Genomic DNA, 26,981 nt, shown 5'->3' on the forward strand with positions numbered 1-26,981 from the left:
CGAGTCCAGCAGTTGAGCTGAGAGGTAGGGGACGAGCTGCTGGCAGGATTGGGCGGACGTTCGGGAAGCGGAGTCCCCTCGGCTGGGGACGGGGTGAGCAGGGCGATGTCAGGAGGCTTCCTGGGGCGGAGTTTCTCCCTTGGGATTTTCACGGTGACTGCACTGCTCCCGCTTGCTCTCCACCAGCGCCTCACTCCAGATGGCGCACAGATGCTAAGCTTGTCCTGCCCCTGTCGCTCGGGCTTTGCTGCTTCCCGTTCGCTCCTGGCCCCAGTGACTCTCCTGTCGCCTCCCCGCCATAGAGGCCCAGGCTGAGTCCCGTGGCTGCCGGTGGCCACTCCTCAGCCTCTTCGCAGACGCCTCTGGCTACAGTGACGACCCCACGTGTATGCGACAGTGCATGCATGTGACACCGCGTGTATGCGACACCGCATGTATGCGACAGTGCATGTATGTGATGGTGCATGTATGCGACACCGCGTATATGTGACAGTGCATGTATGTGACAGTGTGTGTATGCGACAGTGTGTGTATGCGACAGTGTGTGTATGTGACAGTGCATGTATGTGACAGTGTGTGTATGCGAAACCACATGTATGCGACACCGTGTGTATGTGACCCCGCGTGTATGTGACACCGCGTGTATGCGACAGTGCGTGTATGACACAGTGCGTGTATGCGACAGTGCGTGTTTGCGACACCGCGTGTATGCGACAGTGCGTGTTTGCGACACCGCGTGTATGCGACAGTGTGTGTATGCGACACCGCGTGTATGTGACACCGCGTATATGCGACAGTGCGTGTATGTGACACCGGGTGTATGCGACACCACGTGTATGCGACACTGCGTGTATGCGACACCGCGTGTATGCGACAGTGCGTGTATGCGACACCGCGTGTATGCGACACCGCGTGTATGCGACACCGCGTGTATGCGACAGTGCGTGTTTGCGACAGTGCGTGTTTGCGACACCGCGTGTATGCGACAGTGTGTGTATGCGACACCGCGTGTATGCGACACCGCGTGTATGCGACAGTGCATGTATGCGACAGTGCGTGTATGCGACACCGCGTGTATGCGACACCGCGTGTATGCGACAGTGCGTGTTTGCGACCCCGGTGTATGCAACACCGCGTGTATGCGACACCGCGTGTATGCGACAGTGCGTGTTTGCGACCCCGGTGTATGCAACACCGCGTGTATGCGACACCGCGTGTATGCGACAGGGCGTGTATGCGACACCGCGTGTATGCGACAGGGCGTGTATGCGACAGTGCGTGTTTGCGACCCCGCGTGTATGCGACAGTGCGTGTTTGCGACAGCACGTGTATGCGACAGTGCATGTTTGCAACCCCGCGTGTATGCGACAGTGTGTGTATGCGACACCGCGTGTATGCGACAGTGCATGTTTGCAACCCCGCGTGTATGTGACAGTGCGTGTATGCGACAGTGCGTGTATGCGACACCGCGTGTATGCGACATTGCGTGTTTGCGACACCGCGTGTATGCGACACCGCGTGTATGCGGCAGTGCATGTTTGCGACCCCGCGTGTATGCGACAGTGCGTGTTTGCAACAGCACGTGTATGCGACAGTGCATGTTTGCGACCCCGCGTGTATGCGACAGTGCATGTTTGCGACACCGCGTGTATGCGACAGTGCGTGTATGCGACAGTGCGTGTTTGCGACACCGCGTGTATGCGACAGTGCGTGTTTGCGACAGTGCGTGTATGCGACAGTGCGTGTTTGCGACAGCACGTGTATGCGACAGTGCATGTTTGCGACCCCGCGTGTATGCGACAGTGCATGTTTGCGACACCGCGTGTATGCGACAGTGCGTGTATGCGACAGTGCGTGTTTGCGACACCGCGTGTATGCGACACCGCATATATGCGACAGTGCATGTTTGCGACCCAGCGTGTATGCGACCCCGCGTGTATGCGACAGTGCATGTTTGCGACCCCGCGTGTATGCGACAGTGCGTGTTTGCGACACCGCGTGTATGTGACAGTGCGTGTTTGCGACACCGCGTGTATGCGACAGTGCGTGTTTGCGACAGTGCGTGTATGCGACACCGCGTGTATGCGACAGGACGTGTATGCGACACCGCGTGTATGCGACAGTGCGTGTTTGCGACACCGCGTGTATGCGACACCGCATGTATGCGACAGTGCCTGTATGCGACACCGGGTGTATGCGACACCGCGTGTATGCGACACCACGTGTATGCGACACCGCGTGTATGTGACAGTGCGTGTATGTGACAGTGCGTGTATGTGACACCGCGTGTATGCGACAGTGCGTGTATGCGACACCGCGTGTATGCGACAGTGCGTGTATGCGACACCGGGTGTATGCGACACCGCGTGTATGCGACACCGCGTGTATGCGACAGTGCGTGTATGCGACAGTGCGTGTGTGTGACACCGCGTGTATGCGACAGTGCGTGTATGCGACAGTGCGTGTATGTGACAGTGCGTGTATGCGACACCACCTGTATGCGACAATGTGTGTATGTGACACCGTGCGTATGTGACAGTGCGTGTATGCGACATCGCGCATACGCGACAGTGCGTGTATGTGACCCCGCATGTATGCGACAGTGCGTGTATGTGACCCCGCATGTATGCGACAGTGTGTGTATGCGACACCGCACAGTTGATAAGATGCTTTCAGGTTCCCTTGCCGTCCATCATTATCCTGGGAGCTAGGCAGCTTTCTCGGATAAACCTCCCTTTTGTCGGGCGCAGTTCAGGCCTGGAGAAGGGAAAGAGCGCAGCAAAACTGCTTGGAGAGACCCGAGCTGGAATCAGGACTCGAGGCCCTGACTTGTACCCCAGCGCTGAGTTTCGGGCACTTTATTTTCCTGCGTGTGACTCTTACTTCTCCAGCATGACTACACCTGGAGAGGCCCCGAGTCTGGTCCCCTACCTGAGTGGAGGTGGGCCCGTGGAAAGGGCAGGGGTCCTGGGTTGGCCCGGCCAGTGGCCGGGTCTTTAGCTTCTGAGTCTTGGCTTCTCCGCTGTTGCTGCTTCCTGGAGCCTTTGTGCAGATGACCCACCACGGCTCTGCGCCACGTCCACCAAGCATCTGCTGAGGGTGCCTGTCCTGACCCTGAACTGCCCAGCATCTGTTACAGGAAAAGCCCTTGCCTTTCCTAAAGAACCACAACTAGGATAGAAAGAATCAAGAGGAAATGTTGAGGGCTAAAAAGGATAGCGGGAGTGGTGTTCCCAGAAAGTTCTTTCTTGTATTGGGTGGAAAGCTGGGTTAGATCCGCTTCTCTAAACCCTTTCTCTCCTTTGGTCTTGCTGTCTGTCTCCTCTCTTGCCCCAGATTCTGTGGTTTCTATAAAGAAAGAAGGAGAGAACTAGTATTTTTTCAGAAGCGCATTTTTAATTGGAAGATAATCGCGTTTCAGTGTTGGTTTCTGATGTACAGCAGCGAGAATCAGCTGTGAGTTCACATGTGACGCTCCCTCTTGAGCTTCCCTCCCATCTTCTGAGAACTAACATTTGTTGAGGTCCTGCTTTGGCCCAGATCCTAGGCCTGGTGCTTGACACGCTTTATCGCTTCTGATTTTATAACAGCTACTTGAGGCAGCCAGTATTCCCATCTGAGTGAAGAGAAACCTGAGGCTCAGTGGACGGGAGGACTTGCCCAGTTCTTCTGGCCACAGAACTGGAGCTGGTCTCCTCTGGAGCTCGCTCCGCCTTGCCGTGGAGTAAACATATATGTTTGCTGGTTTTCTATTATTATAATTCTCAGTTACAAGAAGGGGACATTAAGAACAAAAGCAGACATATTGTCGGAGTAAATTTTATCTCTGTGGCTTTAAAACACAAACAAAAATAATAATTCCATTAGTAGGGGAAAATCGCACCATACTGCTGAGTATAAATTTTATTGCTTCAGTAACTGTAAAATACAAAGATGATAAATGAAAAGTTGGAACATTTATTATTGGGAATACATTTTAGTGGCATACTAAAATGCGACCGAATTGAATAACGCCAGCACTTGTTAAAAGCTGCAGTCAGCCTCTTGACCACGTGTGCGATTCAGACTGGGGCTGGTGTTTGCACCCGCTGGCTGTGGGGGGCTGGCGCAGGTGGAGGGGAGGGGAGTGGAACAAGCAATTCTCTAGAGAAGTTCCTGTAAAACCGAAGGGGTGAAACATTTGTGGTAGTCAGGGAAGTTCGGGATTGGAAAAATCCTGTGTTCAAGGCTCAGGAGGGGAAAGCTTTTAAAAGAGAAATCTTTCAGCCATGTATACTGCCTCTTGAGGAGTGGTAGAAATCACTGTGAGTCATTGTGAATTCCAGACAGCCCTGATCAGGAAATGATGGAGGGGAATGGGGCGGCGGGGCTGAGGACATCTCATGGCATTAACCGGGAGGTGGCCGTGGTGGCCTTAGTCTCAGCCGGAGAGGTTCTGTTCTCAGCTCAGACTCCCACCGAGGCGGGCAGCGAGGCCGCTCAGAGCCGCCCAGCAGGGGCCAGCACCGCGGTCCTCGGGGACTCGGCCTAGCAGGCAGCACTCAGCTCAGAGAGGAGCGACGGCGTGTTAGCACGTTAGTTCTAAGAGGTAATCATCTCGTTTTTCAAATGAGGAAACCGAGGTGTAAGAGGTAATTTGCCCAGAGTCACACTGAGGGCGTAATAGAGTCAGCATTTGGAAGCAGATCTGTTCAGCCCCAGAGTCCCTGTTCTTTCTTTGCAGTTGTTCACATTGAATTCCATTAAAATGATATCATGACACGGGGGGGCCTTCTGAAGGCCTGTTGGTAAAAGGGAGCAAGATGTGAATAAAGTCTTTATTCGTAGGCGACTTGAGTCTGAGACTTGGACGGCAAGTGTGGCCCTCTTGACTCTCCATTGTTCTCAGTCAGAAACGCACATGGCCTGTACATGTGAGTGTCTGATCACGTGACTCCCGGTTGGAGAAATGTTATATGCCCTTAAAGTAGGGCACGGGAAGCTGGTGATGAATAGATTTATTCTTTTGCCGTTTTTCTGAAAAACGAGCTTTAGGTGGAGCCGTTTCCTTTATTATTCTGCCTTCCGGAAACCCGCAGTCACTTTGGAAATCCGATGAGACCTGCTCTGAGTCTGTCTCAGAAATTCCCATCTGACCCTGTTTTTCTCTTTTGAGAACCAAAAGGAAAGGCCATCAGTGGTGCTGGCCCCGTGTCCGGTTTCGAGTGCCAGCCCCACCGCCGCTGGTCAGGCGGAGCGGGCGCCCGGTGACGCCCGGCGGCACGAGCTCTGGCTTTTGCGTTGGAGGTGGAGGGGGCGCGGGGAGCGGGTAACCCCCTCCCCTCGGGCCTGCAGTAACGACTGGTGCTCGCAGAGCGGCCTGCTGGCTTTGAGACGCTTCCCTCCAGGGGCCGCCCTTTCCCCTCAGGTCTATTTTCCTTGCTTCCCGATCCCTTTCCTTCTGTCTCTTTCTTTGTGGCTGCACCATGCGGCACGTTCGTTCCCCGAGCCCCGGCAGCGGCAGCGCGGCGCCTTAACCACGGCCGTCGTGGGAGTCCGCTGCGCCCTGCCCCTTGCTCACTGCTCACACCCGCCCTCCGCCCTTCCTGCCAGCGGTGGAGGTGCGCTTGATCGGAAGTCTTGTGCTGGGGATTTGGCCGTAGCTGTCAGAGGCCTTGAAAATGCGCTTATCCTTTAACTTAGTAATTCCGGTTTTAAGAAAATCACTGGATGGTATATGTATATATACACATACACAGATATCACATAGACGTATTTTATTTTTTTTACTTTTTTACATATACATATTTTAATTGAAATATAGTTGGCATATAACATTGTGTAGGTCAAAGGTGTACTGCATGATTGATTTAATACATTTATATATTACATTATTTCTGCTTGTGAATTACAAATGTTTAAAAAAAAACCAAAACTGCTTAGTACGGGTCTGTGGGAGAAGGGACCAGCAAGTACTCTTTGTCTCTCTGGAGCCGCTGGAATCACCGTCTGACCGTCACTCTTGTGCATCTTACGCCTCTGCCTCTTTTCACAGCAAAGCAGTTGAGAGCCTCGCCGGAGGGGGCGGATCTGAAGCTCAGCGGGTGAAGGAGGACGCTCAGAGGAAGGTCCGTCAGGTCGAAGATGTCCTGACCAGGAGGATACACCTCTTAGAAGAGGTGAGTCTGCAAGCCCTGAGGAGACTGTCCTCACAGTGGGTTCATAACAGGGGGGGCAGAACTTTGCTCCTTTTTCCTGTAATCTGTCAGGGTGTCAACAGAAGCAAGAGCCCCCTTACCGAGTACCCCCTGGGCTCCAGCCCTGCTCTGGGCACTGAGCATACAGAATCCACACCCGTGTACCCTGCACGCTGCCCTTTACTGTCCGCATCCTCTCGATGAGGGCGCGGACACGGAAGGACAGAGACACACTAACTAGTCCAAGCTTAATCCCTGGTTAAACGTTGTTTAGTTGCAAAGTGGCGTCCGTCTCTTTGTGGCCCCATAGACTGTCGCCCGCCAGGCTCCTCTGTCCATGGGGTTTCCCAGGTAAGAATCCTGGAGCGGGTTGCCATTTTTTCCCACTCCATGGGATCTTCCCGACCCAGGAATGAAACCCGCGTCTTTGTGTCTCCTGTAAAGCCGCCAGGGAAGCCCCTTTAAGCTTAGAGCTGCTGGTTCTAAAGCCTGTGTTCCGGCTGTCACATCGCCCTTCTTCTCGTCTAGTTCAGCCTCTTTACAGAAGGGGAAGCTGAGGCCCAGCGAGGGACGGGCCCGCCTAATGCAGCTCAGCCCGGAGCCAGGCTTCCCGACTGGCGCAGCCCTGGCCCCCAGAGCCCAGCCTCCGGCCCCCACCCTCCTGTGCTCACTGACCCTCTTCTCGGGCAGCCGCTCGTGTAGCCCCCCCACTGACTCGGCCAGGTGCTCCCCGTGACTGTGGTGGGGGGCAGGAAGCTTCTTGGCCAAAATATATTGTCTCCTAGGTGTTAGAAAGTTTTCTTCATGTTAAGCTAGTACTGAGGAATAATCGCAGCCCTTCATTCTTGATCTTTGAAGTCTGTCATTTCATCTCACTTTCTCTACCTGTAACCTTGTTCTTCTGAGCAGGTAAGAGGGGAGATGACACCTCAGAGCACTTCTGGATGCAAAAAGCAGACCCGCTTGTACTGCGCTTTGGTTGATGATGGTCTTTTCCATTCTTCCTGTTCACAGCAGCCCCAAGGGGGTGTGTAGATCCAAAATACAGATGAGGAGATTGGCTCAGAAAGGGCGGGGAACCTAGTCTGCATCATAAGCAGCTGAGCTGAAAGCAAAAGGAGAATCTTTGGAGCTCAGATTCCGAACTTCAGTTAAAATGGAGTTCTGAGACTTTAGGAAGCTCAGCCTTGGTTTAGTCATCCTAGGTTTCCTGGTTTAGAGCTTCCCTGACCTTCAGGGTAACGCTGGCCTGAGGTACGGGGTTGGATTCCGGCTCTGTCACTAGTTTGTCACCTTGGGGAAGACAGTTGCCCCTTGAGCCTCAGCTGCCTCGTCTGCGAAATGAGGCCGCAGGTGCCTGCTCTGCAGTGATTGTGATAACTGCGGTGAACCAGCGCTTAACGGGGGCTCGCCACGCCTGAGACGCCGCATGTCGCACCCACGAAGGGTTTCCTAGCCTTCTCATACACGGATTTAGCTCCCCCCTGCAGTAACTGTATGAGGCAAATGCTTTTACTGTCCCTCTTTAAAAACAATCCTGGTGACGTGGGCGCAGAGCGAGTGCCGGGTGGTCTGCCTGCCGAGCTTCCGCTCTGAGCTGCCCGTCTGTCTCACAGGATATAACGTCCTAGAGTGGAGTGAGGATCACAGATAATGTAAATAAAGCTCCTTGCTCAAAGCCCGGCATCAGTAGGCACTCACCAAATAATAGATTTTGCTGTTTTTTGTCTCAGAATATTGGTAAGTTTCCCCAGCTGCCATCGAGATCACCAGGCTCTCACCCTTGGGAAGGCGGTGGTGGAGGACTCAGTGTGGATGCAGGGGGCCGGGCGGGGGGGAGGCCAGCATTTTTGGAGCCTCCTGGGATGCTGCAGGCATGTGACAGGGTCTCCCAGCAGCTCCAGAGAGATGGTGGTTATCCGTTCTCTGTGTTTTAGTTAGTTATCTGGCTGCACCAGGTCCTCGGTGTGGCAGGCGGGACCTTCAGTTGCGGATGTGGGCTCCAGGATCGAACCCTGGCCCCCTGCATTGGGAGCTCATAGTCTCAGCCTCTGGACCGCCAGGGAGGTCCCGCTCCCTGTCTTACAGGTTGGGAAACAGGCTCAGGGAGGTTAAGGGGCTACGCGAGGTCACCCAGCAAGTAAGTGGGAGAGCTGGGTTTTGAGCCCAGTTCGATCTGACTTTCCTCTTTGTGGCGCAGTCAGAGGCTGCCGGCCTGAGGGCTCGGAGATTCAGATAGGATATCAGGTCACTTTCCTGAGTACCAGGACCTTTCCCCTCACCCAACGGTCTAGACAGTTTCCCTCTTGGCTTCTCTGAGCTCTCAGGAAGAACATAGAGATTTTCACCACCTAAATCACCTTGGAGGTTTAGGAAGTGTACTTTCGAGTTGTGTAGTCATTATCTTAAAAAAAAAATAGTGAGGGGGCAGTGGGGTGTGGGATGAATGTGTATGGAGATGATGGTGACTCTTAGGAATTTATGTATGTTTAGGTATTGAGAAGCACATTCCTCTTCGTACTCAGTGAAGCTGTAAATATTGATCCGATTTTTCAAAACCCCAAATACGGTGCTTGTAGAGTCTTTTCTGTTGGAAATGCCTATTATTCTTCAGGATATAAGAGGGGGAAAATGGCTGGTAAATGTATTTATTACTGATTCTCCCCATGTGTAGTACAATTCAGGGAGGGGAAATGTGCCGGAGAAAAAGTCATAAATATTTATATTTTAATCCAATTTCCTTTCAAAATGTTCCCAATTGTATTGAAAAACTGCATCAAATGCATTTAATTTAACTCTAGGATGTGAAAGCCGCCCAAGCAGAACTGGAAAAGGCCTTTGCTGGGACAGAATCAGAGAAGGCTCTTCGACTGAGCTTGGAAAGCAAGCTTTCAGAGATGAAGAAGATGCGCGAGGGGGACCTGGAGATGGCTGTGGTCCTGGGAGAGAAGGACAGGTGGGCCCGCACCCCTGTGAGGCTCTGACGTCCTTTTATCTGGCGGCATGATCCCCTACAGGGCCTCCCAGCTGGCCCTAGTGGTAAAGAACCCACCTGCCAGTGTAGGAGACACGAGACATGGGTTCCATCCTTGGGTTGGGAAGACCCCCTGGAGAAGGAAATGGCAGCCCGCTCCAGTACTCTTGCCTGGAGAATCCCATGGACAGAGGAGCCTGGTGGGCTGCAGTCCACGGGGTCACAAAGAGTTGGACACGGCTGCAGTGTCTTAGCATAGCACGGCATGATCCAAAACAAGGGAAGGAGTTATCCCCTTCCTATCCTTGTTCCCTTCTTTTTCTACTTGGTCCCTGTAGTGAGAAAACTAGAGATAAAGTCAGGATAAAAGGAATCGGGTAGTGATATGAGGATAGAGGGTTAGTAGGCAGAAATTCATGCTGAAAAGTTCTGCTCATACTAAATTTAGCATTCATGTTTTGGCCATAAGCTTCTTGGTAGCCAAAGGAAAAAGGGAAAAACAATCTTGGAAGGCATAGACATATTGTTCACAAGATGAAGCAAGGTAGTAACTTAGGAGACGCCTGCACGTGCAACTGTCTCTCGGGTGGAGAGGCCCCTGCCACCCTCCCCGAAGCCAGCCCTGCATTTTTGCTGGCTCTGGTGTGACCCTCCCAATGGTGGAACGCTCCTGGGGCTAGAGTCAGTGTGTTCCCTCCCTGAAGGCGGCCTGCCCAGGAAGCTAAACTGAGGTCAGAGGTGAGTTCCAAAGCACAGACCTGGATGAACAGGGATCTGTGGTCATGCCCTGGTGAGGTGGAGCCAGATCTGTCACGTGACCGGCCGCCGCTGAGCAGAGCCCTCCCTGGGAGGACCTGGCTTGTGTCCTGGGCTCCTACCACCCTTCCCAAAGGTAGGTGACCTACCTGCTTGCTTTCCTTCAATCTGGCTTTACGTCTAGTCTGTGTCTCTAAGGCAGTGGGCCTGGAGGAGCCCTGAAGGTCAAATATGGCCCACAGACACTTATTTTTGGCCTACACAGTATTTTGAAAACTTTCAATTTGTTGCTAACATTAGGAAGAAAAATTTCTAATTTCATGTGAAAATCTAGATTTCCAGTTTCTCTTAAAAACCTACAAGGTGTGGCAGTGATACCACGCACTTCTGAGCGGGACTTAGACGTGGGAACGCAAACCCAGCTAAAACCTAGACTGGGATCTGAACCCACCGTCTTTCAATTAGACTCACTCACCTGGTGTCTGGACTTACAGAGGCTCAGGTTCTTTGTGTCTCAGCTCAGAAGGGATTCAGCGAGAGGCAGAGTGATAGGCAAGAAGTAGATTTATTAATATCAGATGCTTGTGAGAGTTGCAAGTGGTCAGGTGAGAGGGCTCTGTCCCGAGGAGTAAGTGGGCTACAGTTTTATAATCAAAAGAAAGTTGAAGCGGGGGAGGGGAAAGATCGCTTTCTTCCTCATTCTTCTGGTAAACCTCGGGCTTGCGTCACTAGCTCCTCCTCTGTGTTGGGGAGGAGTGTCTGACCCCGAGAGGTCAAACAAGGACTGTCAGCACTGATTATTCAATCAGCAGAAGGTGGGGACTTGTTTTTTCTTTCATTTAATGACCTGGGGCATATTTGTTGCTTTTATTTAGTGAAGCAGGCCTGCTTCATTCCTCAGTGTTTCAGTAGCTTTCCTGAGCCGTCATCGGCCACGGTGGTCTCCTGAAGTTCCCTGGGTTTGCTCTCTGTCTGTATTCCCTGTGGGCTCAGTCAGTAAAGAGCTCGCCTGCAGTGTGGGAGGCCTGGGTTGAGAAGGTCCCTTAGCGGAGGACATGGCAGCCCACTCCAGTATTCTTGCCTGGAGAATCCCTTGGACAGGGGAGCCTGGTGGGCTGCAGTCCACGGGGCTGCAAAGAGTCGGACGCGACTGAGCGACTGAGCACAGCGCAGCACGTGGTCCGCTCCGGGGGCTTCTGCAGCTGCCTGTGTGGTCCTCCCATCTGTTCCTCGCGGCGGGGCTGGGCCAGGGTCGTGCTGGGCCGAGGCTGCTCCCTTAGCCGGGCAGGTGCTCCGGGTTGGCCACGGTCCGCTCCTCGGTGACTTCGTGGACTGTAGCCTACCGGCCTCCTCTGTCCAAGGGATTCTCCAGGCAAGAGTACTGGAGTGGGTTGCCATTTCCTTCTCCAGGGGATCTTCCTGACCCAGGGATTGAACCTGGGTCTCCCGCATTGTAGGCAGATGCTTTACCATCTGAGCCACCAGGGAAGTCCTCTTAAGGTAACTAAAACACGTCAGTTTTATTGAAGTGTAAGTTAGACGCAGCACGACAAGTCCATTTTAAGTACAGTTGGATGACTTTTTCCTCTCCCGTTGACTGTGTGATGCTTTCAGAGTGAAACCCCAGAGAGCAGTCTTAGTCCTCTTTCCAGGTTTTGGGGGGCATTGCCCCCACGCTGCCTGGTCCCTGCTATGCTCAATTGTTTTCGTCCTTTTGGGGTGCCATGACGAAACGCCACTGATGGGCAGCTTGTGAACAGTGGAAATGCGCTTCTTACAGTTCTGGAGGCTGGGAGTCCAGCGCGCTTGGACCAGGGTCCTGGTCTGGGCCTCGGGCTTTTCGCTGTGCCCCCCGGCCCCTGGCCCGAGGGGACTTCCAGCAGCTCCAGTCACGCTGCTGCTCATGAGGCCTCCAACCTCATGACTCTATCTCTTCCCAAAGGCCCCACCTCCGAATCCTAATCCCATCACCTTTAGGGGTTAGGATTTCAGTATAGGACTTGTGTAGGTGGACAGGAATTTTCAGATACTCAATCCGCTTTGCTGGATACTTCAGCTGCTGTCCGCTCACACCTCCCCTTCACCTCCTGCGCCCAGGAAGCTCTCAGACTTCCGAGCCGCTGCTCTTTCTGTCCTCCGAGGTGCTTTCCAGGCCTAGCTAGAAAGACTCTTCTGAGGGTCCTCTAACAAAATGCTAATGCTGAATGTTTTTTTTTTAAAGTAATCACAGCCACTGTTGTTTGTCGAGGTCTGTCGTGTGCCTGGAGCCAGGGAGCATTATAAATAGCTTATCTTCATTCCACATAAGCGAGTTGTCCCCACTTTATAGCTGAGGAAATGCAGACTCAGAGGTTAAATAGCTTGGCTGAGGTCAGGGAGCAGTTCCTACGGGGTAAGCAGTAATTCGGTGACCCAGAGAGGGACGTGCTCTGCTCTACCTGAGGGGGCCTGGCTGACCGTGGCCGGTGAACGGGTGGGCGTCCATCAGGTGGGGGTGGGAGCAGAGCTGTGAGGGGGTTCCAGGTAGCCGGAGTGCGGGCGGCCTCGAGCCTCAGAACGGAGGTCCGCGGAGAGGGTGGCCGTCAGCAGGGCCGCCGGCCGCCTTGGCCCTTAAGCCAAGGCCTTGAGTGCCTTGCCGAGGAGTTGGACCTTTACTTTGGCAGCCAGTCTGTTTTACCCGCTGCCCTGAGCAGCCTGGGAGAGACGCTCTCTGTGTTCTCAGGCTCACTGCGGCGGTTCTGCTTTACTGGTCCCATTTCCCTGTTTCCTTAGTCTTACTGCCAGATCTCCTTGGGAGAGAAGATTTCATGGTCCACCCCCCCCGCCCCCACACACCTGGCCCAAATTCATAATCCGTGGCGGTCGCTAGTGGGGGCTCATGAAAGTCTTTGAGCAGGAGGGTGACTCGATCTGGCCGTGGTCTGGCTGCCGAGCGGTGGACTGACCGCGGCCGGGCTGGAGGTGGGGGGCCGCTGAGGCCCGTGAATTCTGGCCGTGGTCTGGCTGCCGAGCGGTGGACTGACCGCGGCCGGGCTGGAGGTGGGGGGCCGCTGAGGCCCGTGAATTCTGGCCGTGGTCTGGCTGCCGAGCGGTGGACTGACCGCGGCCGGGCTGGAGGTGGGGGGCCGCTGAGGCCCGTGAATTCTGGCCGTGGTCTGGCTGCCGAGCGGTGGACTGACCGCGGCCGGGCTGGAGGTGGGGGGCCGCTGAGGCCCGTGAATTCTGGCCGTGGTCTGGCTGCCGAGCGGTGGACTGACCGCGGCCGGGCTGGAGGTGGGGGGCCGCTGAGGCCCGTGAATTCTGGCCCTTAATCTCCCACATGCAAGATGCAACTCCTCAGTCCTTGGACACGTCTCCTTTGAAGGTGTCTGGCCCCGTTTCCTACCTCCTCCTGCTCCACTGAGCTAAGGGAACAGCTTAGAATTAATATTTAAATTGTGTTCTCTTTCAGACTGATTGAGGAGTTGAAGCTGTCTTTGAAGAGCAAAGACGCTTTAATTCAGTGCCTTAAAGAGGAGAAATCTCAGATGGCATCTCCTGATGAAGCCGCGTCGTCTGGAGAACTCCAAGGACTTTCTGCTGCTCTGAGGGGAGACAGGGAGGGGGAGGCTGAGGTGAGGCGCCGTCACACAGCTGGGGGGTGCGGGGGGGGCTTTAATTACCCGAGCAGACCCCCCAGTGGAAATGAGTGCATACCCGGTCCCCGAAGTTCACACACACTGGCCTTCGAAATATCAGGTCCCTGTTGTCAGCTGAGGAATTAGCAGAAATCCTCCTTTGCCAGGGGCCCTGGCGGTTTTTTTCTTTGCAGTCTCGGGTTTTTGTAGAGATGGTTAAACATGCAGTCCATAGCTGTACGCCTCTGTTTACCATGTGTTAATATGCTGTGGCCTGGGAACTTTATTTTCATCCATGGGACTTTTTGTAGGGTGGTGTTGTGGTACGGACCTGTTTTGTCGCTGGGGATAAAGGCGGGCTTGAGGCCAGCTCTGGTCTGAAGCTTCAGAGGCGGTGGGGAATGGGAGTAACTTGCATCGGGGCCTGGCAGCACTCGAAGCGGGTCAGCACTGCACCTTAGTTAATCTTGGCGCCTTGCGAGGCGGAGCTCATGGTCCCCTCGTTGAGTGTGGAAACAGCTCGGAGAGTTCTGTTCTCCCCGGCTCCAAGAGGTGGGTCCCTGGCTCAGACCCCGCAGCCCCCCGGGCCCCCTGCCCTCGGTCCAGGGCTCCCACAGCCGGCTGTTTTGAAGCAGGTGGGCAGGCCCGGGGGTGCAGGCAGCCCCGGTGGAAATCTTCTGGTTCTGGTTGGACCCAGGGTGGCTGCGGGTCCGTTCGTGCCCAGGGACGCGTCGAAGTGCATGGAAGGTCTCAGTCTTTCAGTGGAGCAGGCTCGTCTTTGTCCCGACCCAGCCGTGAACCCCCCGCCTCCCTGGCTGCTTTCTGGCTGTGGCGGGCCTGCGTCTGCCCCTCCGCCTGACGCCTCTCGCCCCCCGCGTGCTGCGCAGTAGTGGCTTTTGCCCCATCCGGCAGCTCCTTGGTCCGTGCTCCATGGGGCTGGTGGTCAGCCAGCGGGGGTTACTTGTCTTTATGTTCTTCCCTCGGGCAGACTTCAGGTGAGACATAAGGAGTGGATGCTTGGGTTCACAAGATCCTCAGCAGCGGGAAACAGAAAGTAAACGAAGTGCTCATTCTCACTGTTCTGGGGGAGCTCCTGGTTTGTGGGTTCCTTCTGGGCACCAATGAATGCCTTTTCTTAGGCTGCACAGATGGAGCGGGAAAAGGAGAGAAATCGCTTTGAAGAGAGGATCCAGGTATGTTGATACAATTTTGAAAATGTCTTGAGGATGTATCCTTCGGCTTTTTTCTGAGTGCAGCAGGTAATTCTGTGTGACGGTAGGTGTCAGTCATTGAGTGCACTGCCTGCCAGTTAAACCTCAGGCACGTGAGAGAGGGTTTGGTAACCTCGGCGATGCCTTGGTGGAGTGGGCATTCCCATTTTGCAGGTGTAACCCTTGAGGCTCAGAGAGGTGAGGTCCCATCCCCAGGGTCACAGACTTGAAAGAGGTGTAGCAAGGATTTGGACCCACCAGTCTGACTGCAGAGCCCCTGTTCGGGGGCCCCCCAGTCACAGCTGCTGACGTCTGAGTCACGCCTGCAGCAGAGAAAACGCTTTCATGTCCATCATCTCATTTGATCCTCACAACAGCCTGGGAGGGAGGCAGTGGTGATTAGAAATGAACTCAGACTCTAAATGTGTATATTCAGTCTCCATCAAACCAGATTCTCTGCTAGCTTTTGTAGCATTAAGGAGTGAAATTAATGATCTGGTATTTCTCCCAAATAACCCGGTACGGTTTCCGAGGCTCTGCTGTGACTGAATCCAGGCTCCAGAAGGCACTAGAGTCCTTCCCGTGGGAGTAGCTGTCATCATCCTAACTGATTTGATTCCCTTTCTCCACCCATCCCCGTCGCCGGGAGCGGTAACACGGTAACTGGGAGCTGATGCCGCGACGCTCAGCACTACTTGGAAACGTTAATCACAGGTTGACAGGAAGAAGATAGAATAACTGCGTTTGAGTGTGCTCTTAAAGATATATTTACAGTGCATTTTGGTTAGAACGCATCAACTTAGTGAATCTCTTTCTAATCTAATTTAGGCACTTCGGGAAGACCTGCGAGAGAAGGAAAGAGAAATTGCTACGGAAAAGAAAAATAGTTTAAAGAGGGATAAAGCCATTCAGGGTCTAACCATGGCATTAAAGGCGAAGGAAAAAGAGGTATGTTGGGTACACCCGAAGTGAGATTTTTCTTTGTTAGCTTCTGTGACTGGCCTGTCTTACCCTAAATTTTTAGCTGTAGGTATAAAGTTTATAAGAGAGCTGAGATGAGTACGGAAAGTAGGGGAAGGGTTGTATTGTCTGTTAGAAGTTCTTCTGTAGAGGCTAATCCAGGGATGTCCAGTATGAATATAATGTGAGTTACAGATGGAATTTAAAATTTTCTAGCAGCCACATTGAAGTAAAAGGAAACAAGTGAAGTTCGAATGTTATCCTTTCACCATGTAAGCCAGAAAACAAAAATAATAATGAGGTAGTTACCATTTTTAAACTCGGACTTTTGTCTTTGAAGTCCGAATAGGCTTAGCACATCTCAAGTCAGACAGACCACATGTCAAGTGCCCAAGAGCCCCAGTGGCTAGTGGCTACCGTGTTGAAGAGTAGGTCCAGTCCTTTGAAAGACAGTAGAAAATTGAGATAGTGGTGTTTTGGGAGACAGGGCCGTGACTGACATCTCACCTGGTGTTCACAGGCTCCTCCGCGTTGGTCCTTTCTAGCCAGACCCAGCACCTCCGTCCCCGCCCTCATCCCGCCATGAGGCTCCACTCTGTCTTGCTTTTGTCTGCGTTGGTGGTACCACCGTATCCCCGGTCACCCCAGCCGGAAGTCCCCCTTGACTTTTGCTACCGGCCTGCTGCCCTGGGGATCCAAGGTGGTGACCGATGGTTCTTTGTGTTCTTGCGGTTGTGAGGATCGTGATCTAATGGTTCTTTGTGTTCTTGTGGTTGTGAGGATCGTGATCTATTACGCATCAGTCACTGCTCTGCACAGATACAGAGAAGGAAGCGCAGCTCTGCCGGCAAGTCTCGTGGAGACAAAAGGCGTTGTGAGGTGCTGTGACTGCGGGACACGCAGGGGGCTTTGGGGCTGGAGGGAGCGGGCCTGGCCCAGCTCGGAGAGGACGTGGGCGTGCCACCGCAGGCGCCCTCGGTGACTTCTGGGGCTTCTGGGCAGCGCAGCGGAGTGCCTCCTCTGGGAGCAGGTGCCTGGGCTGAGCCTTAGAGGAGGACCAAGCGTTAGGTGGGAAGGCAGGTGGAGATGCGGAAGGCATCTCGTGCAGAGGAGAGAACGTTGGCCAGAGCATTAAGTTAGGAAAGAGCTCCTTGTATGTTTGCAGAAGCAAAACAGTTGAAGCTTGTCTGAGCGTCAGGTACAGAGCTTGCGTGAGGAGAGGAGGAGCCAGAGAGGTCGTGCGTGCGGGGCAGCGGTGCTGGTGGAAGTCGGGGGTGGGGCTGCTCGGGTAGCAGCTGCAGCAGGAGGGGTGTGATCGTACGCCCCTCCCGGGGGATGAGACGGATCAGACGGGGTGGCCGGAGGGAGAGGGTGGAGGCAGGGAGGCCAGGAGCTGAGGCGAGCCCCCCCCAGTTCAGAAAGCCTGAGTCAGCAGTGATCACAGCAAGTAGGGGGGGTGGGTGGGGCTTATTCAAGAAGTAAGATTAGAAATAATGAAAAATGAGAAGTAGATCTGGGGAAATTTGATGATTAGATGTAGGACTTGAGAGAAGGAGCAGCGCAGGGTGACTTCCGGCTGCGTGCCTGGGGCTGTGGTGGCGTCACCCGCTCCCTCACAAGCGCGGATCCTGGAGGGTCATGGAGAGACGGGGCGGCCCTGGAGGCGAGGAGCCTGTCTGTGGGGGTTCAGTCATGAGGTCGCGTCTGCCTCTGCGACCCCGTGGACTTTAGCCCCCCAGGCTCCTGCGGCCACGGGATTTCCCAGGCAAGAATACTGTTTACAAAGTGCCAACTCCAAGGAGCCCATGGACTCTTCAGGTGAGAAGTCCAGGAGGCAGGTCGACATGCCAGTCCCAGACTTGGAGAAGGCCCAGGCCTGAAGGTGTGGATCTGGGAGTCAGTCTTCTACACGTGTGAGGGAAATTCTGAGAGCTGGTCTCCTTACCCAAGGAGAGCCTAGGGTGGGAAAGAAGGCGGAGCCTTGGGCTGCAGGGGTTGACAGTTTTCACGAATAAGGAGAGGAAGGTGGCCGCAGGGTCAGGATGCTAATAACCAGGAATCTGGGGTTGGGGAAGCCAAGGAGGCAGGAGCGTGAGCAGCCACTGGTGTCAGCTGCAGTGGAGGCTTGGTTCTTAATTGCAGTCAGGGTTTGTCTCATGTTTTGGGAGCTCAGGACCCAGCTGAAGGTGGAGCTCACCGTTGTGCAGGGCCCCGGGTGGTGGGGCAACTCTGGCTTCTCACAGAGGCCAGGGGGTGGCTGGGGAGTTCCTGGCTGACTCTGGGCCATAGGAGAAGGTCACTGGAGGGGGCGGAGTTCTGGGAGGAGCCAGGCTGGGTGGTGTGGTGGGTCATCTCTGGGAACAGTAGTATCGGGTTGGCTAAAAAGTTTGTTTGGGTTTTCTGTAGGATGGTTAGAAAACCCCAAGGAACGTTTTGGGTAACACAATAGTAACCCTCAGCGTGAGCGGGACATTAAGCTAGCACCTGTACACATCACAGTGTTCAAGCGTAACAGTGAGTGTGGCATCCTCGTGTTACCACGGGGGGGTGAAGTCTCGGAGAGGTGAAGTGCCTCTCCTAACATCGTCCAGTTAGCAGACGGGAAGTTCCAAACGAGAAGTCCCACTGTTCTGACTGCAGAGCCCTCGGCAATAAGGGCTCCCAGTTCAGCAGGAACGGCATTGGGCAATGCAGAGAGAGCAGATCCCAGTTGTATGCCCGGCTATTCTTCCTTATTTTTACCCAGATTGAAGAACTTAACTCTGAAATCGAAGCACTCAGTGCTGCCTTTGCTAAAGCCAAAGAGGCCCCCCAGAAAGCACAGACCCAGAAATTCCAGGTAAGTGTTAGCTTTGTTTGAAGTGGTCCTCCCTGTGATCCTTACCCCTGCGAGGTCAGGACCGTGCCGCTAGGAGGAGCCCAGGGAGCTCTGAGGGGCCGTGAGAGCAGACTTGGCTCGGCCTGATGGGAGGAGCTTCTCCCGCAGCTGTGGGCCACTCGCCAGCCCGTCCTCAGTCCGACATGAAGACGGCGACAGCTGAGCCCAGCGCCGCGAGTGCCGGGCTGAGGCCCAGGCTCAGGAGTTGGAGTAGCCTGTGTGAGATGTGTGGGTCATCTCATCTAACCGGCACAAGCCTGTGGGGAGGCCAGTGTTGGAGGGGTTTTTGAAGTTTCAGCAAGGGCACGCACAGCTTTGCAAGGGCCAGGGCTTACGTGCAGTAACTGCTGATCCTAACAGCTGGCCTCTGTTGAGCATACACCGTGCCCAGCCCTGTGCCGCGCGGATCAGCCCAGCGAGTCTGCCCAGCAGCGCCCCGAGGTGGGCCCTGTTCATACCCTCGTTCTCTGCGGAGGAAATCCAGGTTCAGGGCATCAGGGAGCTTGCTCAGGGTCACCATAGTGGAAGGAGCTGGGATGTGACCCTGGAGTCAGTCTCACGCCCCAGCCGGTGCTTTCCCTGTCCCCCCCACCTCCCCTCTGAGCCCGGCTGGTCCGGGCTTCCTGCTCCTGGCCAGGTATCTGTTCCAAGCCATGGTTAGTTGACCTGCCTGTTCTCTTTTTTCCCTTCAACATGGGACTGCAAGGACTTGTGCTGGTCATCCTCCGATCTTCCCTCTCTCTTGTTAATTACACTTCTGTATTTGGAATTAGCATTTTCTTCCCATGTTATACAGTGTTTACCTGCTACTAATAACTGGTTAATTGATAAAGCTCCATCATCTGATGAAGCCCATACCACCTTGAAACTCTTTGCTCCCACTTCTCCCTCTCATGTTGTTTTTAGTTATAAAGTAGAAGTTAGGAGTTAAATCTAATTTAAGACTGTTTGGTTCCTAAGATTCATATCCCATGCCTTATCTTTTCAGAGCCTCAGTTCACAGTAAGAGTAACTGAAGTAATTTGGTTTCAATCCTGGTGTACTGCAAGGAGAGATACATTTCTCTTTTGGGACTTTCAGCCTTGCCTTCCCAACTATTTTGGTGGTGGTTGATGAAATGGAGCCAAGATTATACTTTGCACTGAGTTTTTTTTTTTTTTAACTTGCTTAGAAATTAACAAGCCTTAAAAGCTGAATTCTCAGGAAAACCATCCATATTACCCATTCCTTAGGGAAAAAATATATATTGGCAATTGATGAGCAAAGACCAGATATCCTTATAAGAGCTGTGATATTTTACTTGCTATTGGCCCTTGAAGGAAAGGAAAGTCTTACACATTTAAATGTTACCCCGACTTGTTACGTGTATTTATTAGTTTCATAACTCTCAGTCCTAAAGACTGTCAGGGTGATTTCTGAGGTCTTGTAGTTCAGTGTCGGCCAGGTTTCGCATCTTGAGAAGTGTGAAGAGCAGACACTGTCGAAACACCTCAGGTTCTGCCTGGCTTGTCGGCTGTTCAGAGAGCACTCATTCATCCTTCGCCGTGGAGGTGGGGCGCCCACCTCTTTGACAGGTTGCCAGGACTTCAGCTCAAGTCTGACTCCCAGCTCCGTGATTTTTCTACTCTGATCATGTGTGTGAATAGACACATACCAGACCCAGGCTTGTTCATTACAAGGTATATATAATTTGCACATATATATATTGCACAGGTATATATATATTGCACAGACCCTTGAAAATGCATTGTCCTTCACATTGGGGGACCTTTCTGGGATGTTACGTGACTAGAACTAATTGTGGCGTCAGAGCCGGAGCTCACAAGGTTGGCGCTGAGCCTGACAGCGCAGCCGCGGTCAGTGGGATTCAGACTCTGGGATTCTGGCCGCAGTGCGGAGACGTGAGTTCTGATCACAGGGTGACGATGAGGATTGCAGTGCGGCCTGGCCGTGCTACCTCTGAAGCCATTAGAACAATGTATTTTCAGATTGGAGGCAGGGTTATGCCTCCTCCACCCCCTGCATGGCTTTATAAAAATAAAATTACACATTGCAAGAAATTCATAAAATATTTAAAAGTGTGGAAAGAGGTTGATAAAAGTCACCAGTAAAATCACATCTGAAGATATTCACTGTTAACACCTTAACTCTTTCAAAGCATATATGTATATATATATATGTATCACCTTTGAAAAATAGCATCATTATGTATTTTGTTCTGTAGTCTTTTGTTTTCATGTAACATTCTTGCCATAGCAGTATTTATAGATCTAACCAATCCTGATTTTTTTTTTTTTAGATCAGGCCAATCTTTAAAAAAACAATATTTTGAGGTAATTGCAGATTCACGTATGAATTTCTGTCCGCTCTTTACCTGGTTCTCCCGCAGTGAGCGTCTTGTGTGACCGTAGGACAGTGTCATAACCAGGATGTTGGTCAGTCTGTTGTCCTCATTCAGGTTTCAGCAGTTTGACATCACTCACTTGTGGGTGCGTGCGTGTGTGTGTGTGTCTGTGCTTTTTATACAGTCTTTTTAAACAGCTGCATATAGTCCGTTGTATGTATCATATTATTTTCACTGGGAAGAATGTGGGGTGGGACATGGACTTGCATCTGACTCTGCTTCACCAACTTGTCTCGTCTTGGGGAAGGTATTTGAACTCTCCAGTCTGCCTACACATCATAAAATCCAGATAGTCACACTTAGGTCCCCTAGTCCTTACCAGGGTTAAATAGAATGTGTATCTGGGCACAGGTAGTAGCTCAGTAAACGTCACTCATCCTTAAGTTGGGTGACGTAGTTCTGGCATAAAATTACAGTAGTGTTTGCTTTGGTCTGTTTTCAGGTTCTGTTAATGACATACACGTAGCCTTTAGCTTGAGGAAACTCTCCATGTTATCTGTTGATTGAAAGACAGTAGAGAAAGTGATGGAAGAGGGGGCCCAGATTTATTTATCCTGCACCAGCTGAAATGAGACCGTATGTTATCATCTTTTACCTTTTACAGCAATCCTGTGAAATAGCGATCAGTCTCACAAGTAAGGTAACGAACTTTAGAGAAACTAACGTCTCCCTGGTCACACAGCCTGAACCGGCCTTGGAACTCTGGGCCTTCTGCTCTTTTTAGCGAACTCATCATTTTTACACTGTGGAGAACAATTTGTTTAATATTATTTGGGCTTTAGTTTCTGACCTTGTCTCACTGGGCCAGATGTCTGCCACCTGTTCATTAGGCACTTGGGTGATGAAGTGGAATCCAGAAGTCAGGGTATCATGCAGGAGAAGGTAAAAAAAAAAAAAAAAATCTCTCCAAAGAAGCTTTCCAAAGGGCCATCTAAGAGAAAATTAACATGGCAAGTATTTTTATGAAGTGAATCAGTTGTATGAATTTGAGTTCTTTGAACATAGATTTTTTAAAGAGGCTTTGTGTTGTTATTTACATGGTTTTCCCACAGGACTTTGATCATTTTATTAATATCTATTATTTAAATAACAACCATTGCTGCTGTATATTTAACAAGCTCTGAACTGGTATTCTTATCTCTAGCCGTCCCCATTGAATTCAGTCTTCTTCTTTTAATTTTTTGTAGTTTATTGGTGTTAATTGAAATCTTCCCTGGAATGGGCGAGGTGGAAAATGCCCTGGAAAGGGCACGGCCTCTAGAGTCATTTGAATCCCAGGTTTAATCCCTTATGGTCTGAAGACAGGCCAGTCATTTAACAGTCTGAGCCTTAGTGACTTAAAGAGGGATGATAACGTGTATTTTGTAGGGTTGGTATGCTGCTGCTGCTAAGTGGCTTCAGTCGTGTCCGACTCTGTGACCCCATAGATGGCAGCCCACCAGGCTCTGCTGTCCTTGGGATTCTCCAGGCAAGAACACTGGAGTGGGTTGCCGTTTCCTGCTCCAGTGCATGAAAGTGAAAAGTGAAAGTGAAGTCGCTCAGTCGTGTCTGACTCTTCATGACCCCATGGACTGTAGCCTACCAGGCTCCTCTGTCAATGGGATTTTCCAGGAAAGAATACTGGAGTGGGGTGCTATTGCCTTCTCCAGGATTGGTATGGGAGACAGAGATACAATACTTGTAAAAGTGCCTGGTTTAGACATTCATGTGTTATCAGTGCTTAATAAAAAGTAACTATGAAAATTGTTCAAGGTGAGCATTTTCCCAAATCAGTGTTTGTCGTCTTTTTTGGGGCAAATAAGCATTGCCCCAGTTACTTTGTGGGGTGGGGTGGAACGTGACCTAGGTTTTCGCGTTGCTTCTGTTTATTTCAGCTTTAAAGGAAACTGAAAGCAAAGCCTCTGTAGAGCCCACTTTGGAGCTTGACTGGAGTTCTCCCTCCATCTTACGAGGTGCCGTGTCCTCGACGGTAGTTGGGGAAACGTGGGACCAGGTGGCGGGGCTGTCGGGGCCCACGGACAGCAGAGCCTCTGCACCTCCAAAGCGACTGTGGTTATAGCCCGCCTCTGTGAACACCTGGGCTTTTCTGTCGGTGGAGGCAGAAGTAGATCTCTTGGGACGGCCCAGAAGCGGGGGCCGGTCCCTTTGTGCTACAGTCAGCGTCGAGACCCTGACAGCTCAAGTGTCCCTTGCTCTAAAATTTTTAATCTTGTCCTCAATCTAATTCAAAAGACACATTTTTAAAAGAAGTTTATTTTCTTCTATTATGAGTAGTATATAATTTTTTCTCCGAAGATTACAAAGAAGGAGAGAAGGGAAATCAGGTGATCACTCAACCACTATTAATACTTTGATGATTCTCCTCCCTGGTTTTCTTCTGGCATAGCTTTTATTTTTTAGCTCGTTTGCAGTTTGATTTTCTGGTTTTCTTTTTAATATAACATCATGACTTAGAAATATTCACATATTATCAGTTCAGTTCAGTTGCTCAGTTGTGTCTGACTCTTTGCGACCCCATCAGCTACAGCACGCCAGGCCTCCCTGTCCATCACCAGCTCCCGGAGCTTGCTCAAACTCATGTCCACTGAGTCGGTGATAGCATCCAACCATCTCATTCTCTGTCGTCTGCTTCTCCTCCCGCCTTCAGTCTTTCCCAGCATCAGGGTCTTTTCCACTGAGTCAGTTCTTGGCATCAGGTGGTCAAAGGATTGGTGTTTCAGCTTCAGTATCAGTCCTTCCAGTGACTATTCAGGACTGATTTCCTTTAGGATGGACTGGTTGGATCTCGTTTATACTCCAACTCTCACATCCTTACACGACTACTGGAAAAACCATAGCTTTGACTAGATGGACCATTGTTGGCTTTTTAATATGCTGTCTAGGTTGGTCATAGCTTTTCTTCCAAGGAGCAAGCGTCTTTTAGTTTCATGGCTGCGGTCACCATCTGCACTGATTTTGGAGCCAAGAAAATAAAGTCTGTCACCGTTGTTTCCCCATCTATTTGCCGTGGATTGATGGGACCGATGCCATGATCTTCTTTTTTTGAATGTTGAGTATTAAGCCAGCTTTTCTACTCTCCTCTTTCATTTTAATCAAGAGACTCATTAGTTCCTCTTCGCTTTCTGCCATAAGGGTGGTGTCATCTGCATATCTGAGGTTATTGATATTTCTCCCAGCAATCTTGATTCCTGTGTGTGCTTCATCCAGCCCAGTGTTTCTCATGAGGTACTCTGCATGTAAGTTAAATAAGCAAGGTGACAGTATACAGCCTTGACGTACTCCTTTTCCTGTTAGGAACCAGTCTGTCATTCCATGTCCAGTTCTAACTGTTGCTTCACATATTATCAGCTCTTTGTAAATAATGGTTTTAAGATTTTATCGTGTGGCTTTGTCATATTTTATTCTTTTTCATATTCTTGCATGCTTAGATTGTTTATTTTTTATTGTTCTAAGTAATTCTGTGATGAATGACTGTATATAAAGTTTTCCCCCCCTTATATTTTGAATTCTTCTCCTGAGATTGGATCCTAGGAATGGAATTACGGGCATGGCTGTGAACCTGTTTGCACGTTGTACACATGCTCGGCGTCTGTAACCTGCCCACAGGGGCTCCGTCAGCGTGCGCTCCGGTCAAACAGTGTATTTCTTGGCTTCTGGGTGCTTGGCCAGTTCTGGAGAGGTGATTGATAATTGTGTCATTTCCCAATGAGCTCGCCAGCACTGGGTATTCTCATTAAAACAGTCTCCCTTGTTATATGAAGTCTCGTTTTTAATTTGCTCTTTTGGATTATTGGTGCGTTATGACATTTTTTCATATGCTTGATAGTCACGTATTTTCTCTGCTGAACTGTATTAATGAAATAAACCTGTTTTTGATACGTTTAGACATCTAACTCTGCTGAAGTTAAAGCCTCTTGTGGTGGCGGTCAGTTACCCGACCGACCATTCCTTTTTCTCTGGATGACTCTGGGCTGGAGCCATCCTAACAGAGATGAACATTGCTTGTGCTTGACTCCATCTCTGCCTTTTAAATAAAATCCTTTACCTTCTATCTTTTAAAAATAACAATTTTTAAAGCTATTATAGAAATAACATGCTAACCCTTTATTTGAAAATACAGAGAAGTAAAGAAAAAAAATCATGTGTTCCCACCCCACCAAAGAGAGTTACTGACATTTGTGCTTTTCTTTATCATCTTAAAAAAAAGTAAGTTCTTTTACACAATAACTGTAGCCTTTCCCCCCTAATATCAACATCATAACATAAAGAATACCCTGTGTTATTTCATAACCTTCATATAATTTTTCTTTGGGTCCTGAATGTTATTTATGTTAGTTTCCACGCCCCCACCCGCCGGCCCTGAGGGTGGCCAAGGAGCACCTGTGCCTTGGTTTGTTCACTGAGCTGTGACAATCAACCCAGCTCCCCTCCCCCTCTGCTTCTAGGGGTCTGAAGATTACGAGGCTGCTCTGCTTGAAAAGGCAGCCCTTTTGGCTGAGCTGCACTCAGAAAACCTCAGCAAGAGCGCAGAGAACCGCAGACTGCGCAGAAGCGTTAAGAAGGTCACCCAGGAGCTGAGCAGCCTGCAGCAGGAGCGGGAGAGGCTGGGGAAGGCGCTGGAGGCAGCCCGCCGAGAGAGGGGCGGGGGAGAGCACGCCGTCCACGTGAGTGCCGCCGCTGGCCCTCTGGAATGGGGGCGCAAGCCTGGGGGCTGTGTGGCTGGCTATGGTTTTAGGGAGATAGATATTCATCGCTGAAAACTTAGAAAAGCCCCCAAAACAGAAAATGTTTCACTCATCTTCTCATCACCTAGAAATGACCGGTCCTAACTGTTTGATGTTCCGGTCCTTTTATTCTCTCTCTCTCTCACACAGACACGGACACGCACGTGCACATTACTAGTATCGAGCGGAAAATGCATTTTTAAAGTTTCCTGGCCATGCGGCATGTGCGATTGTAGTTCTCCGGCCAGGGAGTGAGCTCCAGCCCCCGACATTGGAAGCGCAGAGTCCTCACCGCGGGGTCACCAGGGACGTCCCTGAAATGCATTTCTGTGTCTGTTTTGCTTTTTATTCTTCTGTTTTGGTGTGTGTCCATTATGAGTTTTCTTGAGAAACATTTTTTTTTAAAATATGTGAACACAGTGGTTCATCACTTGAATGCGCTGCTTATTTAACTTGTCCTTACTGTAGGGTGTATAGTTCATTGCACTCTTTTTTGTTTTATAACAAGTGCTGCAAGAAGCATCATTGTACATAAATACTTAATCAACTGATTATTTCCTGATAAAGGCATAATTACTCGGTCAAAGACTATGCATATTTTTAATGCTATTTTATAGATACATTCAAATTGTTCTCCAGGAAGATTACACCACACTCCCTAGAGGAGAGTGATCTTTTTAAAAGACTGCTCTATTTAGCATTGAGTGTTAGTATTTAAAAAAATTCTCTCTGAATTTGGTAGACAAAAATTCTCTCTTACAGTTTCTATTATATTTATTTTTTTTGAGAGACATACTCACCTGGTGTTATATCGCCATGTTTCGTTTATTTTCACTGCTGTGTGCTGCTCTAGCGTGTGAGTTTATGGTTATTTATCCATTTACTGTGCATGGAAATTGGGGCTGGACCTTGTCTTTGGCCATCGTAGCTGACAGCCTTTTGAGGCAAACACATGTGTCTTCTGTTGTGATTTCTGTCATACCTAAACTTCAGTATTCAGCATCCTTGGAGCAGGACATGGTAACCCACTCCAGTATTCTTGCCTGGAAGATTCCACGGACAGAGATGCCTAGCAGGGGACAGCCCGCGGGGTCGCAGAGTCGGACATGACTGAGCACACGCACGTCATGTTTCACATTCAGTATCCCGAGAGTCACATCTAGACGCCAGGCCTTGGTGCAGTTGGGCAGGATGGGCTCTGAGGCTGAGTGGTCACTGACAGTCAGGTTCAGTGAGTGCCCTGCATGGGGGCCTGGGGCAGGTCTAGTATGGGAGGGCTCC

The 26,981-nt window shown here is 51.1% G+C and overlaps 1 protein-coding gene across 8 annotated transcripts in view; it reads left to right on the forward strand.

Annotated features, from left to right (window-relative positions):
* The window catches only part of CDK5RAP2 (CDK5 regulatory subunit associated protein 2), a 178,690-nt gene that overhangs the window by 35,988 nt on the left and 115,721 nt on the right, over window positions 1–26,981 (forward strand). For all 8 annotated transcript variants that reach the window (XM_043870667.1, XM_043870665.1, XM_043870673.1 and 5 more), the window contains 7 exons: window positions 6,035–6,158; window positions 8,978–9,132; window positions 13,358–13,520; window positions 14,663–14,716; window positions 15,563–15,682; window positions 18,441–18,533; window positions 25,422–25,640. In XM_043870667.1, the coding sequence (XP_043726602.1) occupies window positions 6,035–6,158; window positions 8,978–9,132; window positions 13,358–13,520; window positions 14,663–14,716; window positions 15,563–15,682; window positions 18,441–18,533; window positions 25,422–25,640 (928 nt within the window). The remainder of the gene's footprint in view (window positions 1–6,034; window positions 6,159–8,977; window positions 9,133–13,357; window positions 13,521–14,662; window positions 14,717–15,562; window positions 15,683–18,440; window positions 18,534–25,421; window positions 25,641–26,981) is intronic.

The sequence above is a fragment of the Cervus elaphus genome, chromosome 16 (genome assembly GCF_910594005.1).
Source record: "Cervus elaphus chromosome 16, mCerEla1.1, whole genome shotgun sequence".
In the NCBI taxonomy this organism is placed as follows: Eukaryota; Metazoa; Chordata; class Mammalia; order Artiodactyla; family Cervidae; genus Cervus; species Cervus elaphus.